The sequence below is a fragment of the Cornus florida genome, unplaced genomic scaffold (genome assembly GCF_030987335.1).
Source record: "Cornus florida cultivar Cherokee Brave unplaced genomic scaffold, ASM3098733v1 CherokeeBrave_3.0.0_Hap2_Chr10, whole genome shotgun sequence".
NCBI classification, from domain to species: domain Eukaryota; kingdom Viridiplantae; phylum Streptophyta; class Magnoliopsida; order Cornales; family Cornaceae; genus Cornus; species Cornus florida.
Genome location: NW_026775580.1, coordinates 113928885 through 113943856, shown reverse-complemented (window position 1 = coordinate 113943856; position 14972 = coordinate 113928885). Strand labels below are relative to the sequence as shown.

At 33.6% G+C, this 14972-nt stretch overlaps 2 protein-coding genes across 4 annotated transcripts; one reads left to right on the top strand and one right to left on the bottom strand.

The window, feature by feature from the left end:
* The first annotated feature begins 222 nt into the window (after nucleotides 1–222).
* Nucleotides 223–1509, top strand: LOC132277321 (calmodulin-like protein 7). Its single transcript, XM_059779164.1, has one exon. The coding sequence runs from the start codon at nucleotides 615–617 to the stop codon at nucleotides 1293–1295; it is 681 nt and encodes a 226-aa protein (XP_059635147.1). The 5' UTR covers nucleotides 223–614; the 3' UTR covers nucleotides 1296–1509.
* A 1328-nt stretch (nucleotides 1510–2837) lies between these two features.
* LOC132277320 (uncharacterized) lies at nucleotides 2838–7423 on the bottom strand. Of its 3 annotated transcripts, none has more exons than XM_059779161.1 (6): nucleotides 6701–7423; nucleotides 5843–5996; nucleotides 5131–5154; nucleotides 4072–4286; nucleotides 3672–3845; nucleotides 2838–3231 (listed from the first exon to the last, which is right to left on the bottom strand). In XM_059779161.1, exons 1-6 carry the CDS (start codon nucleotides 6908–6910, stop codon nucleotides 3145–3147), a joined length of 864 nt encoding a protein of 287 aa, XP_059635144.1. In that variant the 5' UTR covers nucleotides 6911–7423; the 3' UTR covers nucleotides 2838–3144. The 3 variants fall into 3 exon arrangements, with proteins under 3 accessions (XP_059635144.1, XP_059635145.1, XP_059635146.1); XM_059779162.1 differs by having other exon boundaries at nucleotides 5131–5151; XM_059779163.1 differs by lacking the exon at nucleotides 5131–5154 and having other exon boundaries at nucleotides 6701–7422.
* Nucleotides 7424–14972: the final 7549 nt, after the last annotated feature.

Sequence of the window (14972 nt, the reverse complement as noted above, 5' to 3'; positions counted from 1 at the left end):
GCCACACAAAGTCATATATCTTTGTAAATATTTATATATATTGACGGAATGGTTATGAGAAATCCATGCACTCAAATATTACTCAATATTACAGTAATTGTTAATCACTTTCCCAATATAGTATAACATAATATATATATATAATTATATATTAAATTGTTAATGTTATAGGTTGAAACATACATGGCATGACACACTCATTTCCCTCATCAACAAACAGAATGAGCACCATTCCCCCAAGTCAGTACACCAAACCCACTTTAGCATCTCCCCCAAAAGCTCTGGTAGGTAAGGACCAAATTGGAGTTTTCACTGATGTGAATGGACACGTGTCACTAGTCTAACACGAGAGCACAAACATTTGGTGCCTCGATGGGTCAAAACAGTTATTACAGTTAACGCGTTTTTGAAGAATCAAAGCGTGCACCAAACAACGCGTAGCTTCTTGAAAGCTCAATACTTTCTAATACTAATAACCAACAAAAACCAGCAGTAGTAGTCTTGTAAACCCAAACCCAATTCTGTTTGTGTTCTTGGTTGTCTTGTCTTGCTGTTTCCTTCGTCTGTGTTTCCTTCCAGTGAACTAGCTAGTAGTATATATAAGAAACAAGAAGATGCTGTTGACTTTAGTATTTCTAGCAGCTCTATTCATTGTTGGGGTTATCACAACATTCTTCAACCTATTACCCGCCAAGAAGTTCATAGCATGGTATCAATCCTTGTTTACCACGAGTAGTAGTAATAGTACTCAAAATGTTTCCACCAACCAAATTAGCATACCTCGCGGCAAGAAGAAGGGGGAGCTGAAGAGTGTATTCGCGACGTTTGACAAGAACAACGACGGATTTATAACGAAGAAAGAGCTGAGAGATTCGCTTAAGAACATCGGAATCACGGTGACAGAGAAAGAAGTGGTGGAGATGGTTGAGAAGGTGGATTCTAATGGGGACGGGCTGATTGATCTTGATGAGTTTTGTGAGTTGTTTGAATCTACGATGATGAGTAGTGGTAGTAGTAGTGGAGATCAGCAAGTGATTGGTGGTAAGGATGATGAGGAAGGAGGAGAAGGCGATTTGAAGGAGGCTTTCGATGTTTTCGACGGAGATGGAGATGGGTTGATCACAGTGGATGAATTGGGATTGGTGTTGTCTTCTTTGGGGTTGATGGAAGGGAAAATGTTGGAGAATTGCAAGGAGATGATAAGGAAGGTTGATATGGATGGAGATGGTATGGTTAATTTTGATGAATTTAAGAGGATGATGAAAGCTGGTGGAAGCCTTGTTTCTGTTTCCTAAATCAAAAGTCATCGTTGGGGCGGTACCATCTGATCTGACCGTGTGAGTTTGCAGTAGGTGAACTTTGACCAAGTCAAGTCTTTCTTTTCTTTTCTTTTCTTTTCTTTTAATTGTAAATACAAAATATTCACACACTGTGTTGTGTGTACCCTGTTACTGTGCAACATGCGTTGACTCTTTGTGTTTGAACCTAGTTCATGTTTTTATTTTTTTATTTTTTTCTGGCCTGTTCATGTCTTCACTCTTTTGCATCATAAATCTGTGCAAGATGTGTAGACTGCAATGTTTCTGTAACTTTAAATGGAATTGTGAATAATGGGTCATAACCGAGAACACAAATAGGGATGAACGGGATGGACTTGGGACAGGTTTGGCTAAACTTTGTTTTGCTTTGTTAGAAAATATGTCATTTTAACTTCATCTCTATTTTGAAATGGGTTTATAATTAGACTCAGTCCCATGTATTTTGTTTAATTGCGAGACATAGTGAGGCTAGGTCGAGTTATGTCACATTTATTAGGTAGTAAAAAAATAAATAAATAAATAAATTGACTTAACTTTTAAATTACTAAATAATAAATATTAGTAATATATTAATGGACAATAACAAGAATCTTAAAAATATTAAAAATATATTTTATATTATTAAAAAATTTAAAAGGTATATATATAATCGAAACGGATTCGAGTTTTTAATTATTTTATTATATCCGTCCCAAATCCATTCCAAAGAGCACCAAATTCAGCCCATTAGGGGTAGGGAGAAAACCCGCTGGTAGGAAAAAATTGCCATCCCTAAACACAAATTGGACGATTATTTAAAATAAAACCTCGATTTGCATTTCGGATCATAATCATCATATAACAAAATATCGGTTCAGAAAAACAAATACAGTAAGCGCCAAGTACCAAGTTTAAGTGAAAAGTCATCGTGTATCAACCAACAAAATGATGAGCAAAAAAGCATAGAAATAAAACTAATATATATATATATATATATATATATATATATAAGAAATATATTAGACATACACGTTTTTGGGCCATATAAGAAATATATTATACGCGTTATTTGGGCCATACAAGATATTTATGGTAGGAAACAATGAATCCCAGCACCATTCAACAAAGTAGACACACACCGTCCCATCAACCATCTGATATCAATTTCCTCTGTCGATAAACCATCCTATGAATGAAAACGACCTTTTGTTTTGTTCGTTTTTTTTTTGTTCTGTTTTATTATTTTTTTTTTTTTTAAATTTTGTTTTAATAGAAAATATGTTTTTTAAGAGAGCAATATATATAGCTCGTTGACACAAGATTCACAACTGCTGTGATTTAAATATCTATTGTGAACGCAATATTAAAATAACCACGAAAAACATATGATACTAACGTACAAACACAGCATAATTTATGATTCTGTGTGCGCTCTATGGCATTCCTCAGGAAAACAAACATGAATTCTGGGTACATGCAATCTTTTCTAGAATTATAGCAACAAAGCAAGCAACTACTAAGGGAACAAGTAAACGGTCATTTGAGGAACATACACAACAATGGTATGTGTCTCCCATTCCTAAAAAAGTGTTGCAACATTTATGAAGATTATATCCATATTAAATCAAATACAAGAAACAAGAAACAGCAGAGAAAATCCAAAGGCTTAGCCATCGTTGGCTAGTTGGGCACGAAAGAGTACAGCCACATCATGGCTGCTCGTCAAATGACCCAGCAGATCAAACTAAAAAGAGGGTTCCGATATCAATAATAATATAGTCCAGGTAGTACTTGGATGTATTCTTGCATGTGTCAATGTGTCAAAGAACAAAAATCAATGGGGTCATTAGAAGACATCAGGATTAAAACGCCCGGGGATGGAGTTACTCTGCTGAGCTTGCTTGAGGTGCATCGTCAGAGCATAGTTATTGACCTGGTTCATCACAAGTGAAACATAATCAGACTCGAGGAAAAATATAAAGGCATCAGCATAAAGTTGAATCACACAGTTTGGAGGTTAAGGAAACATGGATTGGTGATCAAAGATTACATGACACGTTTCTATAAGAGCAATAACAAATAAAAAATGAGGCATTGTTAATGATGTCATTGGGAAGGCAGGTTATATATTTGCAAGTGGATGTCAATAACCCATGGTTTAAGGGGAAAGAAACTGTCCAGTCATAAAACATTATTCGGTTAGAGGGGTTAGAGGGTACCAATATATATATAATAACGGTTTTGTCTCTTTTCTATTTCAACTTTTTACTTCTTCTTTTTTTCTTTTCTTTTTTTCTTTTTTTTTTTGATGACCAAATCACTACTCAACAATAAAATATTAACTCAGATGCATTTTGAGTTTGGGATCTTGACCTCAAGAGTTCTCAGCTGCTCCTGGTATTGAGATACCAGCTGCTTCAGATGATGCAACTCCTGGTTCTTATCATCAAACTCCTTTTGGCGTTCATGTTGAATAGAAACCGCTCGCTTGAGGATCGTGTTTTCATGAATCATTGCTTCTAGCTGTTCCTTCAGCATAATGTTCTCCTACAATATGATAAATGAAAAGTCATCATCCATTACATTCTATATTCCCTGGCCCCAAAACCAACAAAAATTAAAAAGGAAAAGGAAAAAAGAAAGAAATATAACAAGCCCCACAAAACAAATGAACTTCGAAGCAAAGAATAATAATAATAATATAATCTGCAGTCTGCACTAATAAAGAAGTTCATGTTACAAAATTATAAAAATAAAAAATAAAAATAACCACCTGTTGGAAGCTCTGAACTGCCTCCGAAGTTGCACGTGCACGAATGGACTTCTCCAATACCTCAAGCACTCTGGAGGCACGACCTCTAGCATCATCTACATTAGAGGCACTCATCATTTCTCTAACTAAGAGTTCCACCCACTCTGCACCATCCATTGGCAGATTTTGTGCTGATGACTCGGTAGATGCAACCTCGCCATTAAGTGTCACCATGCCTGCAACATGAATGTCAATAATATTGCTCTTTTATTAAGCGGGACTTAGATCCAAAAGTGGCCTAGAAAGTAGAAATGAACAATCTGATGCAAAATCAAATTCAGTGCCGATGATATTGTTATTATATGATTTCTGATGAAAGCTGACTCGCAAAATTGGGATTCAGGTGGAGGACAAAACTATATTACAAGGAAACGCCACAGACAACCAATGCAAGGGGACTATACTGGAGCCTTCAACTACGATCCTTACAAGAAACACATATCTCCTATATGATCAACAAAAGAATGAATTAACTAGGGGAACTTTTTTATTAACCAAAACTGCAATAAATTCAAAAAACCAAAATCACAATGAATTCAATAAACCATAATTGCTACGAATTCAACATCAATTTTTCTAGTTTGTAGTTGACAACTCCAAATTCTCAAAAGTGTGCCTACTCCGTTGCTTTGATAGACACCAGGAAAGGCACAGAGGCCTCCCTGTCAGCCCTACTTCACCCTTTTACCAGCACAACCCCCAAACATAAAATCTAAAAGCTCTTCAAACAAACTCATCCTTCCCAGAGAAAACCGAAAAAGATGAGCAACAACAACAAAAATTCTCTAGCCACCACACTGCATCAAGACGTGTTTAACAAACCCCTTAGTCTCTTTCCACATGAAATACCAATTCAAGCACAGTTTCGCCCTACACCCTAAGCTGTCAAAAATCAAAATCGCCTCTAAAGCCACAGCCCGACCTTGTCATTCCTATCAAACTTCACCTCAAATGTCCTCCCTTGCCCTGCATAAAGAGGCACTACAGTTTTATCTTAAAGGGGGAAACAGCATTCATCACCTCCAATCCTCCATTTCACTTCTGCTGAGACATTTCAGAGGAAAAAAACATGTCAAAAACCCGAAAGATGAGTATATCGAGATAAACTAACTGTTGACATCAACCACAATTAAACATTGGACTTCTTAACATCATGCAAGCCACATTTCATCAAATAAAACAATAACTGCTATCATATCAAATATTAAAAAGCTTCCCCAGATTTTCTTACTAGAGTTATATTTGGGGAAAATTAGAAGCAGCCTGCTTATGTTCAAATGATGCATGAGTTGAGATAAATTTAACTGTTGATGATAAGCAGTATCAACAACAATTGAACGCGTGAACTTTTTAACATCATGCAAGCCTTATTTTATGAAACAAAAAACAATTAGGTTATATAAAATCTTTCTTAAAATTTTATCATCATCACTCCACCATCTATGATTTTGTTTTATCAAGGGTTCATAAATACACTGTGAAAATTATATCTTTAAAGAGAAAAATAGAGGCAAATGAGGTTTCGCTTGCAAGTAATTTAAACAGTAACTCCCACTCTCCCACACACAGAAACACACTTGTTAAATAATAATAATAATAATAATAATAACAAAAATAAAAAAGAAGAAAGAAGAAAGAAATAAAAGAAAGAGGAATCTTAACTTCTCAAGTGTTATCTGTAGTTCAACTATTTAACCTACTGAAAAAAATGGAAGAAAACTGTTATGCACACCTGAGGCTTCAAATTGAACGTCTGCTTCTTGTGCCGTGCCAGATTTGCTCGCAGCAGAGTCCAAGTTCTCAGTAGATCCCAAACGTAGCTCATTCAGACTTCTGATAGCCGAATCCAAATCATCACCACATTCTTCGAGAGCTCTCTCAAGAAGCTAAATGAAAATATTCAAATATGTTTATTAACTCATAATACTACCAAAACTGTGCTTATAAATACTCCAAAACTTTCATCTGATATAAAATATAGGCAAACATAATGTGTGTAACGGCAGAATAGAAGACCCACTTTAATCATACAAGTTTAGAAATATATTTTTGAACGCTCATCATCCTTTTGTGCTGGATAGAAAAATAGGTGGTCGAACTAATAAGATGACGATTATAAAATCATTTTTCTGGCACAGGGAAGTATTCAAGACGAATCAAAAGTGGTTTCTGATCAATCTGAATAATAAACCAGATTATTTGTCCTTGCTTCATATATTTCAGAATTCAAACTGCATTCTTTGTGATGTTGCACCATATCAATTCAATCATTCTTCAAAACTACATGGGTGAATTATCAGACCAAATCATGTTTATATAAATTATATATATATCAGACCAAATCATAAATTTATTACCCATATGACTTCCCTACTTATGAAAAATAAGTTTCAATATATAGAACAAATATGCAATCAAAATGATCATCTCATCAAGAAATCAATGATAATTCTAAGCTCATAATTCCTCACAGAATCCAATCACTATTTACCAGCGAATCCCATATACTTTATGAAATTGAACAAAACCTAAAAATAAAAAAACCTAAAAAAATATTTTGAATAAATAAAACAAATAGAGAAAAATAAACCTGCTTGTCCATGTCAGGAAAATGAGCAGTGAGATGATCTAACAGGGACGAACGCGATGAGGGATTAGAAGAAGGAGAGGCTGTGGTGGGCCTCGGAGGAGAGAACCGAACAGGCGACGAAGAAGAACAGCGAATTCTCTTGGAAACTGGCGGCGACGATTGCAGGTCTTCAAAGAAGGATGATCTCTTGCCGCACACTATGGCAGACATGTTGTGCTCAGTTTTCTTCCTACACTCTGAGCGAGGATCGATTCGCTTCCTCTCCCCCTTTATTGTTCATGCAGCGATCCGATCACAATTCATTCATCAATTATTCCTCGGTCCGATCACAATTCAATCACCGATTGTTCTCGATCCGATTGGTCCTTTGAAAACCTATTTCGAATCGCCGAAAGACAAACGATAAGATATTTCTCTATTTATCTAATTTAATATAATTTCTCTCCCTAAAAAACACCAGATTGAATCAATCAACCGGTTGCATAGGGAGGAAGAAATATAATTATTCTATCTTCTTTCTCTCTCTAGCAATCGTCAGTTCTGTGATTGAATCGAGTCTCAGGGATCAATGTAAACTAAAAGTTTCTCTCTCTATAGATTAGGGTTTGTTTCCAGAAGAGAAATTGTATCAATTCAATGGCCATTTTATTTATCTGTTTATCTATAGAGGGTGGTCTCCGACTCAATTTCATGTCTGCGGAGCTATCCACGAAAAGGAGTAGGTATCATCAACTAGCAGGTTGGGAAATATTTGAGAGAGCCAGTTAAATGACACCACGTAGCAACTCAGTGGCCACTGGAGACGCGTGGTGTAATTTCATTCGTCTTCATGGAAGAAACCCTTCCCATCTGTAAGACTTTATTGTGATTGTTGAACGATAAAATGTAGGCCAATAAAAAATAAATAAATAAATAACTTAAGGTTGCCCCGTCATAATTGCAGATGATGGATAATATATATGAGTAATGGTAGGAAAATTAAAAAGTAATTTTTGAATTAATTTTGAATTTGTCGTGATTCTTATCACGTGTTAAATAATTATTTTTTTTATATTATTTAAGTAAATGAGGTAAATAAAAACATATCAAATTCGATACTTATTTGGTATTAATTCTGCGATAAATATTTCCTTGTAATATTTTCTCTCATCATTACAATCGGGTTTAAAGTGACACCGGATTAAGGATTGAGTTTTACTCTGATAATAATTATAACGAGTAGGCACTTATCTATTTATTCAAAAGTTTAAGTTATTATGTAGTGCGGCATACCCATCCATTTATACCCAATCAATTTTCCATTCAAATTCGACGTGAGACAAATATTTCCTTGCAATAAATTGATATCACTGGGCTATAAAAGCCCTTGATGATCTAATAATGTCATAACATCAAAACTATGGGCGAACTATGGGCAGTAATTGATTGAATTTGGACAGATAATTGGGTGGTTTTGAACTGATCATAAATAGGCGAATCAATAGTGGGTCAATAACTCATTTATAATGGGTCATAAAATGATTGTTTATTAAATGGCCAGTTAACACATGCCCAATCTAATTGCCTAAATATTTAGATATAAATTGTTAAATTATTTTAATTGTTGAATACCAAACAAACATATAGATTTTTAAATTAAATTTATTAATTTTTTTGTTTCGGTGGTTACAAATAAATTTCCTTTTTTTAATTATTATTTGTTTTTAAATTATTATGAAAAAAAATTCACTATACAATTTATTTTGAGAGTTATCACAATCTAAAAATAAATAAATAAATAAACAGAAGAGAAAACGAGGAGAGAGAACTGGAGAGAAGAGAGAGAAACAAGGGGAAGATATAATAGGAGGAGAGATAAAAAGGGGAGGAGATAGAATGGCAGAGTTATTACAGATTATATATATTTTTTATAATAAAAAATATTTATTTTTTATTTTTTTTGTTGTGTGTTTTTTTGAGGAGATAGATAAGAGAGAAGGGAGATGAACAAAAGGAAGATAATAGGAGGAGAGAGAAAAAAAAAACGGTGAAGAGGTAGAAAGGGAGGAGGAGAGAATAATAGAAAGGGAGGAGAGATAAAACAAGAATAGAGAAATTGAAACAGAAAATATTAATATTAATAATAATAATATTATAACATTTATACTTTCAATAATAATATTATTATTATGATTGTTAAATAAAATAATAATAATAATTGAATTTACATTAATGAACATGGGTGTCCACTTTTAAACTACCAATGACAATTGAATGAGTACAATTGAATGAGTACTCATTTTTTTATCCATTATTAATTCATTCATTTAAATTTAAATGCCTAACTAATTTAATTTTAATAAATTAACTGAAATAATTTAATAAATTTGAGCTTAAATTACGGCCCTTAATCAAAACTATGAAATAGTGACCAAAATCCTGTACGTTAACATATTAAGCAGCATGTCAGGTCGCTTTATGAATAAAAATGTTCAAAACAAAATAAAAAATGAATTAGCCAACCTTTTAAATTCGCAGATATAAACCAAAAAAATATGTGTCAATTTTATATCTTTTCAACTTACCGATAAAATATGGGTTCCAGAATATCAAATTCTAAACAAAATAACATTTGTCTCTTTTGATATTTGTCGGTATTAAAAAATGTAAAGTAGTTGAATCTCATTTTCTCTCTCCACCGCCCCATATCCAAGGTAGCAGTTGATTTTTTAAACGTCTACTCAATTATTTGTCTTGGATATTGTGGACGTCCAATTGCGGAATCCAATGAAAAATCACGAGTTATAATATTTGGTAGTATAGATAATTAAAGTTGGGAAAATGATATTATGGCCAACAAATTTTCACCGACTTTCTACCGACTGATTTACCTAGTGTGACAGATTCAATTTCTTACTGTTCTTTTTTTTTTTTTTCTCTCTCTAACTCCTTTGTTTCTCAACTTCTTAGCACAAATTTATAGCCCTGAATCTCTCAACCCTATGTTCTCTCCCGTCCCCTTACCGTCATTCTCAAATTTTTTTTTTCTCACGGATTTGGAGTCCCAAATCTTCCGTTTGTTCTCTCTGGTTCATTCTTGCATTCCATCCCTAATTTGTTTGGCATAAATTTGTAGTCCTAATCTCCCACTTCATTCCCATTGCACTGAGAAATTTAGGACTAAAAATTTAAGATCTGAAATAATTAGACTAAAAAAATTATGATTTTAAATGAAGGGAAACAATAGAAGTTTCACATATCAAACAAAATAGAACCAAAAAAAAAAATCCATTTAGAAAAATCATAAAAAAATTTTACATAACTTTAAATTCATATCAAATCGGCAGGCTATTTTTGTTGGTTGTAATCCAATTATTTTTTCAATTGTTATGTTGTTGGAGGTGGTCTGTTTGTTTTCATGGAAGAAAGAAAAAAGAAAAGATAAAGAAATAGATAAATAAAAGGAAAGATGCGTGGAGAATGAAGATAAAAGTTGCCAAGAATTTCATTATCATTGGACACTATTCAGCCACATAGGTGTTGTTAGTGGTAGGTTTATTTTAGTCGGGCCAAGTATCGGCACTCTTAAAGTTATTATACGGACTTTGAAAATAATTATATATATACTAAAAATTATTAATTTATATTAATTTTTTGTTTGATTAATATGATAGTTTGGAAAAAAACTAAATTAAAATTTTGCTGTCGTTAAAGTTTATACTCCCTTTAATTATTTTATAGGTCTGTTAGTACTCTGTGGATCCAAAAACCAAAAATCTAAATTAATTAATTTTACAAAAATGAAAAAGATATAAGAAGACATATTTATTCATTTATTGAACAAAATGATGGAAATATAATTAAATTTTTTATTTTGCCATTTTCCTGTTATAAAATAATGATTTTGTAAGGAGGTTATGGTAGTTTTATAAGGACAATAACAACACGCACAAAAAAACAGAGTCCTAATGCTTGCCTCTTCATTTATATCGTCCCATTTCTTTCCTTGTTGCCAAATTATCCAGAAAATATCTCAAATTTTTTTTTTTTTCCAACATTATTTCCACTTTTCTTTTGAAAAGTTAAGAATTAACTATATGCAGTATTGCAATCTATACAGATTAGTGTACTGTCTAGTAATAATTAATTATACGCAATCTATACAGATTACTATAATCTGGTGGTGTGTACATCTCAATTCGAACATATGAGTATTAATAAATATAATAATTAAAAGAGATGAGTTTAGAGCATTTAATTCGATCGAGATGCATAGACGAAATTCAATCTAGGACACCACTGAAATTATTAATAAAACTTATGAACCACAATCGCACTAGTAAATAACAATTCGTTGTTAAATTTATAATTTATAAATCAAGTTCGAGCTAAATAAACTGTTCAAATTATTTCTAGGTACATATAGGGAGACAATTATTGATAATTATTTTGGATCTCCTGAAATTATCTCCCTGTGAAATTAACCATGATGAATTATTTTGACTATAAAATTCAATATGCAAAGCAAAATAATCCTATAAAATCATCTCAATAAAGCATGCAACTCATCTCAATAAAGCATTTTTCAATTAGCTGGGGGTCAAAATTAGGGTTGTACAAAAATTCTATAAAATCGAATATTCAATTTGGAACTAAATGAATCGGACAATTTGGTTCGGTTTACCAATGATTTGGTTATGTCACGGTTCCAAAGAATACTAAATTCGAAGTTTTGAATATATTAACAATTTTGAATGTGTACACACAAATTTGTATATGTAAAATAAAGAACAAAATAGGGGGCAAAAATAATATTTTATTAATTTATAAAACTTGGAGTACAATCCTCTGCATGTAATAATATTCCAAAAAATAAGGTCCTCTGATTCGATCTCCTTTTTGTGGCTGGTTAGATCCAAGGGCTGCACAAGTTTTATCTTGAATCACCATGGGATGTGTATGAAGAACGACACGATTTGATGTACTTGTTGCTGATCACCTTGAAATTTGATGACGAACGGTACGATTTGATGTGCTTGTTGTTCTTCGTCTTCGGAGAGGATTTGTTGAATTTGGTGAAAAACGGCACGACTTTGGATGTGCTTGGTGTTCTTCGCCTTCAGGTTTACCCTCTGGATTTCTGGACTCTGAATTTGCGTACCTTCTGAATTTCTGAACTCTGAATTTGTGTACCTTCTGAATTTCTGAATTTGTGTGTCCTGAATTTCTGAGTCTCTGGATTTCTAAATTCTGAATTTGTGTTCCCCCTTCCTCCTTCCTCCAGGCCTTTATTTATAGGCTTCTTTGATTAATTGCCAGACCGGTTATATTGTGATAATTATCCTTATAAATAATTATTCCAAATATAATTTATTATGAATAAATATCTTTTCATTTAATTATCTGGGTTGAGCTAATTAAATAATTTAAATTTAAGTGGACCGAGCTTGGGCCAATTAAATAACTTAGTTAAACATTAGGCTCATATTTAATGGATCCATTTGTCAAAACTAAAGCCCACTAAAATTTTAAACTCGTATCAAGGAGTTCTTGATTTTTTTTTTTTTTTTTTTTTCAAGTAGACAGTTTAAACTCGCGTCAAGGAGTGTCATTTTTTTTTTTTTTTTGAGACAGTTTAAACTCGTGTCAAGGAGTGTTATTTATTTATTTTTTTTGAAACAGTTTAAACTCGTATCAAGAAGTTCTTGATTTTTTTTTTTTTTTTTTTTTCAGGTAAACAGTTTAAACTCGTGTTAAGGAGTATCATCGACAGTTTAGGCTCGTATCTGGGAGCACTTCAACTTTAATTATTCTTCTACTTTGCAAGAATTAGACGGCAATCTAAACCTATGCTGAAGGGCACAGATTATCTCGTCGTCACTTTGAGGATTTTCTTCTTGGTTTCCTTAACTTAATGCCCCTTGTGATTTTGCACTTTCGGTTGAAGTCATTGTTATAGCATGGTGCGTTTTTTGATGCAAGTCTTTCGAGATTATGCTTATAATGAAAACTGAAGCTACTTCGTCATCCGAGTTATGAAGTAAATTGTTTTTTTTTTTGACTCACTTCCCTCATCTTCTTAAAAGTTGTTGGGTATATCAGGAACATCTTCTCTAACACCATGATTTTCCATGCTAAGCTCCATGTCGTGGGCTCAAGTAACAAGCTCTTCAAATATGCGAGGCTTGATCCCTAGTAGGATGTAAAGAAGCTTCTAGTGCATGCCTTGCATACATGCTTCAATTGCAGAAATTTCAGATAAACGATCCTTGTAATCAAGACTTAAAGCTCACCAACGGTTGATGTAGTTAACCACGGGTTCACCCTTCATCTGTTTTGTGTTTGTAAACTCCAGCATACTTACATTACGACGAGTGCTGTAAAAACAGTTGAGAAATTCTCGTTCCATCTACTTCCAACTGTCAATACCTTCAGCTTTGAGGTCTGTGTACTAATCAAATGCATTCATTCTGAGGGAACGAACAAATTGTTTGACAAGGAGATCTCCGTTTGTACCAGCATTGCCGCAAGTTTCTATAAAGTGTACGATATGTTGCTTGGGATTGCATTTTCCGTCAAACTGTTGAAGCTTTGGAGGTTGATACCCAATCGGCATTTTTAAGATGTCAATTATTTCTGTGTAAGACTTTGAGTACATACGAGCACTTTAAGGAACACCACTGTATTGTTCTTTTATGCAATTCACTATCATGTCTTTAAGTTGTTGGACGGAAAGTAAGGTGACGGAGACAGCATCAATTGTTGGATTGGCGGACACGTCATTTTGATCATCAATTGGAGTGTTATCTGGCATGGAATTAGAATAAGGAATTCGACATTTGCTTGAGTCAGCATTGTCGTCACGTAATTTTAACTTTTTTGTCAGCGAAGCAATTTTCAGATCTTGCTTCTTGAGAGAGTGTTGTAATCTTTCAATTACACGGGCCATAGTCGTCAATTGTTCTTCGTATGAGGTAGTACTCGTCATCATTACTGGCATAGTGATGGAGTCAGAAAAAATCTTTGGCCTTGGGTGGACCAGCCTCGAACTTGAACTTGTGACTGAAGCAACCTTTGAGATTGTAGGAACCTTCCACCTTACCCCTAGCGGGGTGAAGACGATATGAATTTGAGTTGTTACTTTGACAGATTTGGCAAAATTAACTCTTATCGCATCATGCTGTTTTTTGGCAGGAACGGATGCTTTGACCATGCTCCACATCATTGAACTTGCAAAGATTTTTGTACCACTTGACGAAGTTACAACCTTCTTGCCACCTTTTTGTGGTGGTATTGATGTTGTCCGTCACGACTGCGATGTCTTTGGGGGTATTATTGCTCTTTGTTTTAATCTTGTTGGAAGCCATGAATTTTGACGACAAGATTTTTTGAAGATTTGATGTACGAGAAAGATATGAGAGGTAGAGAAGCTCCCACTGGGCGTGCCAGAAATTTGTACACACAAATTTTGTATCTGTAAAATAAAGAACAAAATAGGGGCAAAACTAATATTTTATTAATTTATAAAACTTGGAGTACAATACTCTGTAATAATATTTCAAATAATTAGGTTCTCTTATTCGATTTTTTTTTTGTGGTTGGTCTGATCCAAGGGCTGCATGAGCTTGATCTTGAATCACCGTGAGATGTGGATGAAGAATGACACGATTTGATATGCTTGTTGTTCTTCGTCTTCAGAGATAATTTGTTGAATTTGGTGAAGAACGGCATGACTTTGGATGTGCTTGGTGTTTTTCGCTTTCAGATTTGCCCTCTAGATTTCTGGCCCTCTGAATTTCTGATTCTCTCAATTTATGAACCTTCTGGATTTATGAATTTTTGGATTTCTTGACTTTGAGTTTGCTTACCTTCTGGATTTCTGAACTCTGAATTCCTGGATTTCTGGACTTCTGAATTCTGAATTTGTGCACCCCCTTCCTCCTTCCTTCATGCCTCTATTTATAGGCTTCTTGGATTAGCAGGATAATGACACGTGTCCTCTCCTGATAATGAAAAAATCGTAACTGGCCCGGCCCGGTTATATTATGATAATTATCCTTAAAAATAATTATTCTAAATATATTTTATTAGGAATAATTATCTTTCCATTTAATCATCTGTGCTGGGCTAATTAAATAATTTAAGTGGACCAAGATTGGGCAAATTAAATAACTTATTAAACATTAGGCCTATATTTAATGGGTCAATTTGTCAAAACCAAAGCCCACTAAAATTTTAATGTCTACAAAATGTATTAACTTATATTATAGAAGTGAATGTATTAGTAGTTTTG

Coding starts and splice junctions, on each gene's coding strand:
- LOC132277320 (XM_059779161.1), bottom strand. CDS start 6,910: ATGTCTGCCATAGTGTGCGGCAAGAGATCATCCTTCTTTGAAGACCTG. Junction 5,997..6,700: donor TTCCTGACATGGACAAGCAG/GTTTATTTTTCT, acceptor ATTTTCATTTAG/CTTCTTGAGAGAGCTCTCGA. Junction 5,155..5,842: donor CGTTCAATTTGAAGCCTCAG/GTGTGCATAACA, acceptor GAAATGTCTCAG/CAGAAGTGAAATGGAGGATT.
- LOC132277321 (XM_059779164.1), top strand. CDS start 615: ATGCTGTTGACTTTAGTATTTCTAGCAGCTCTATTCATTGTTGGGGTT.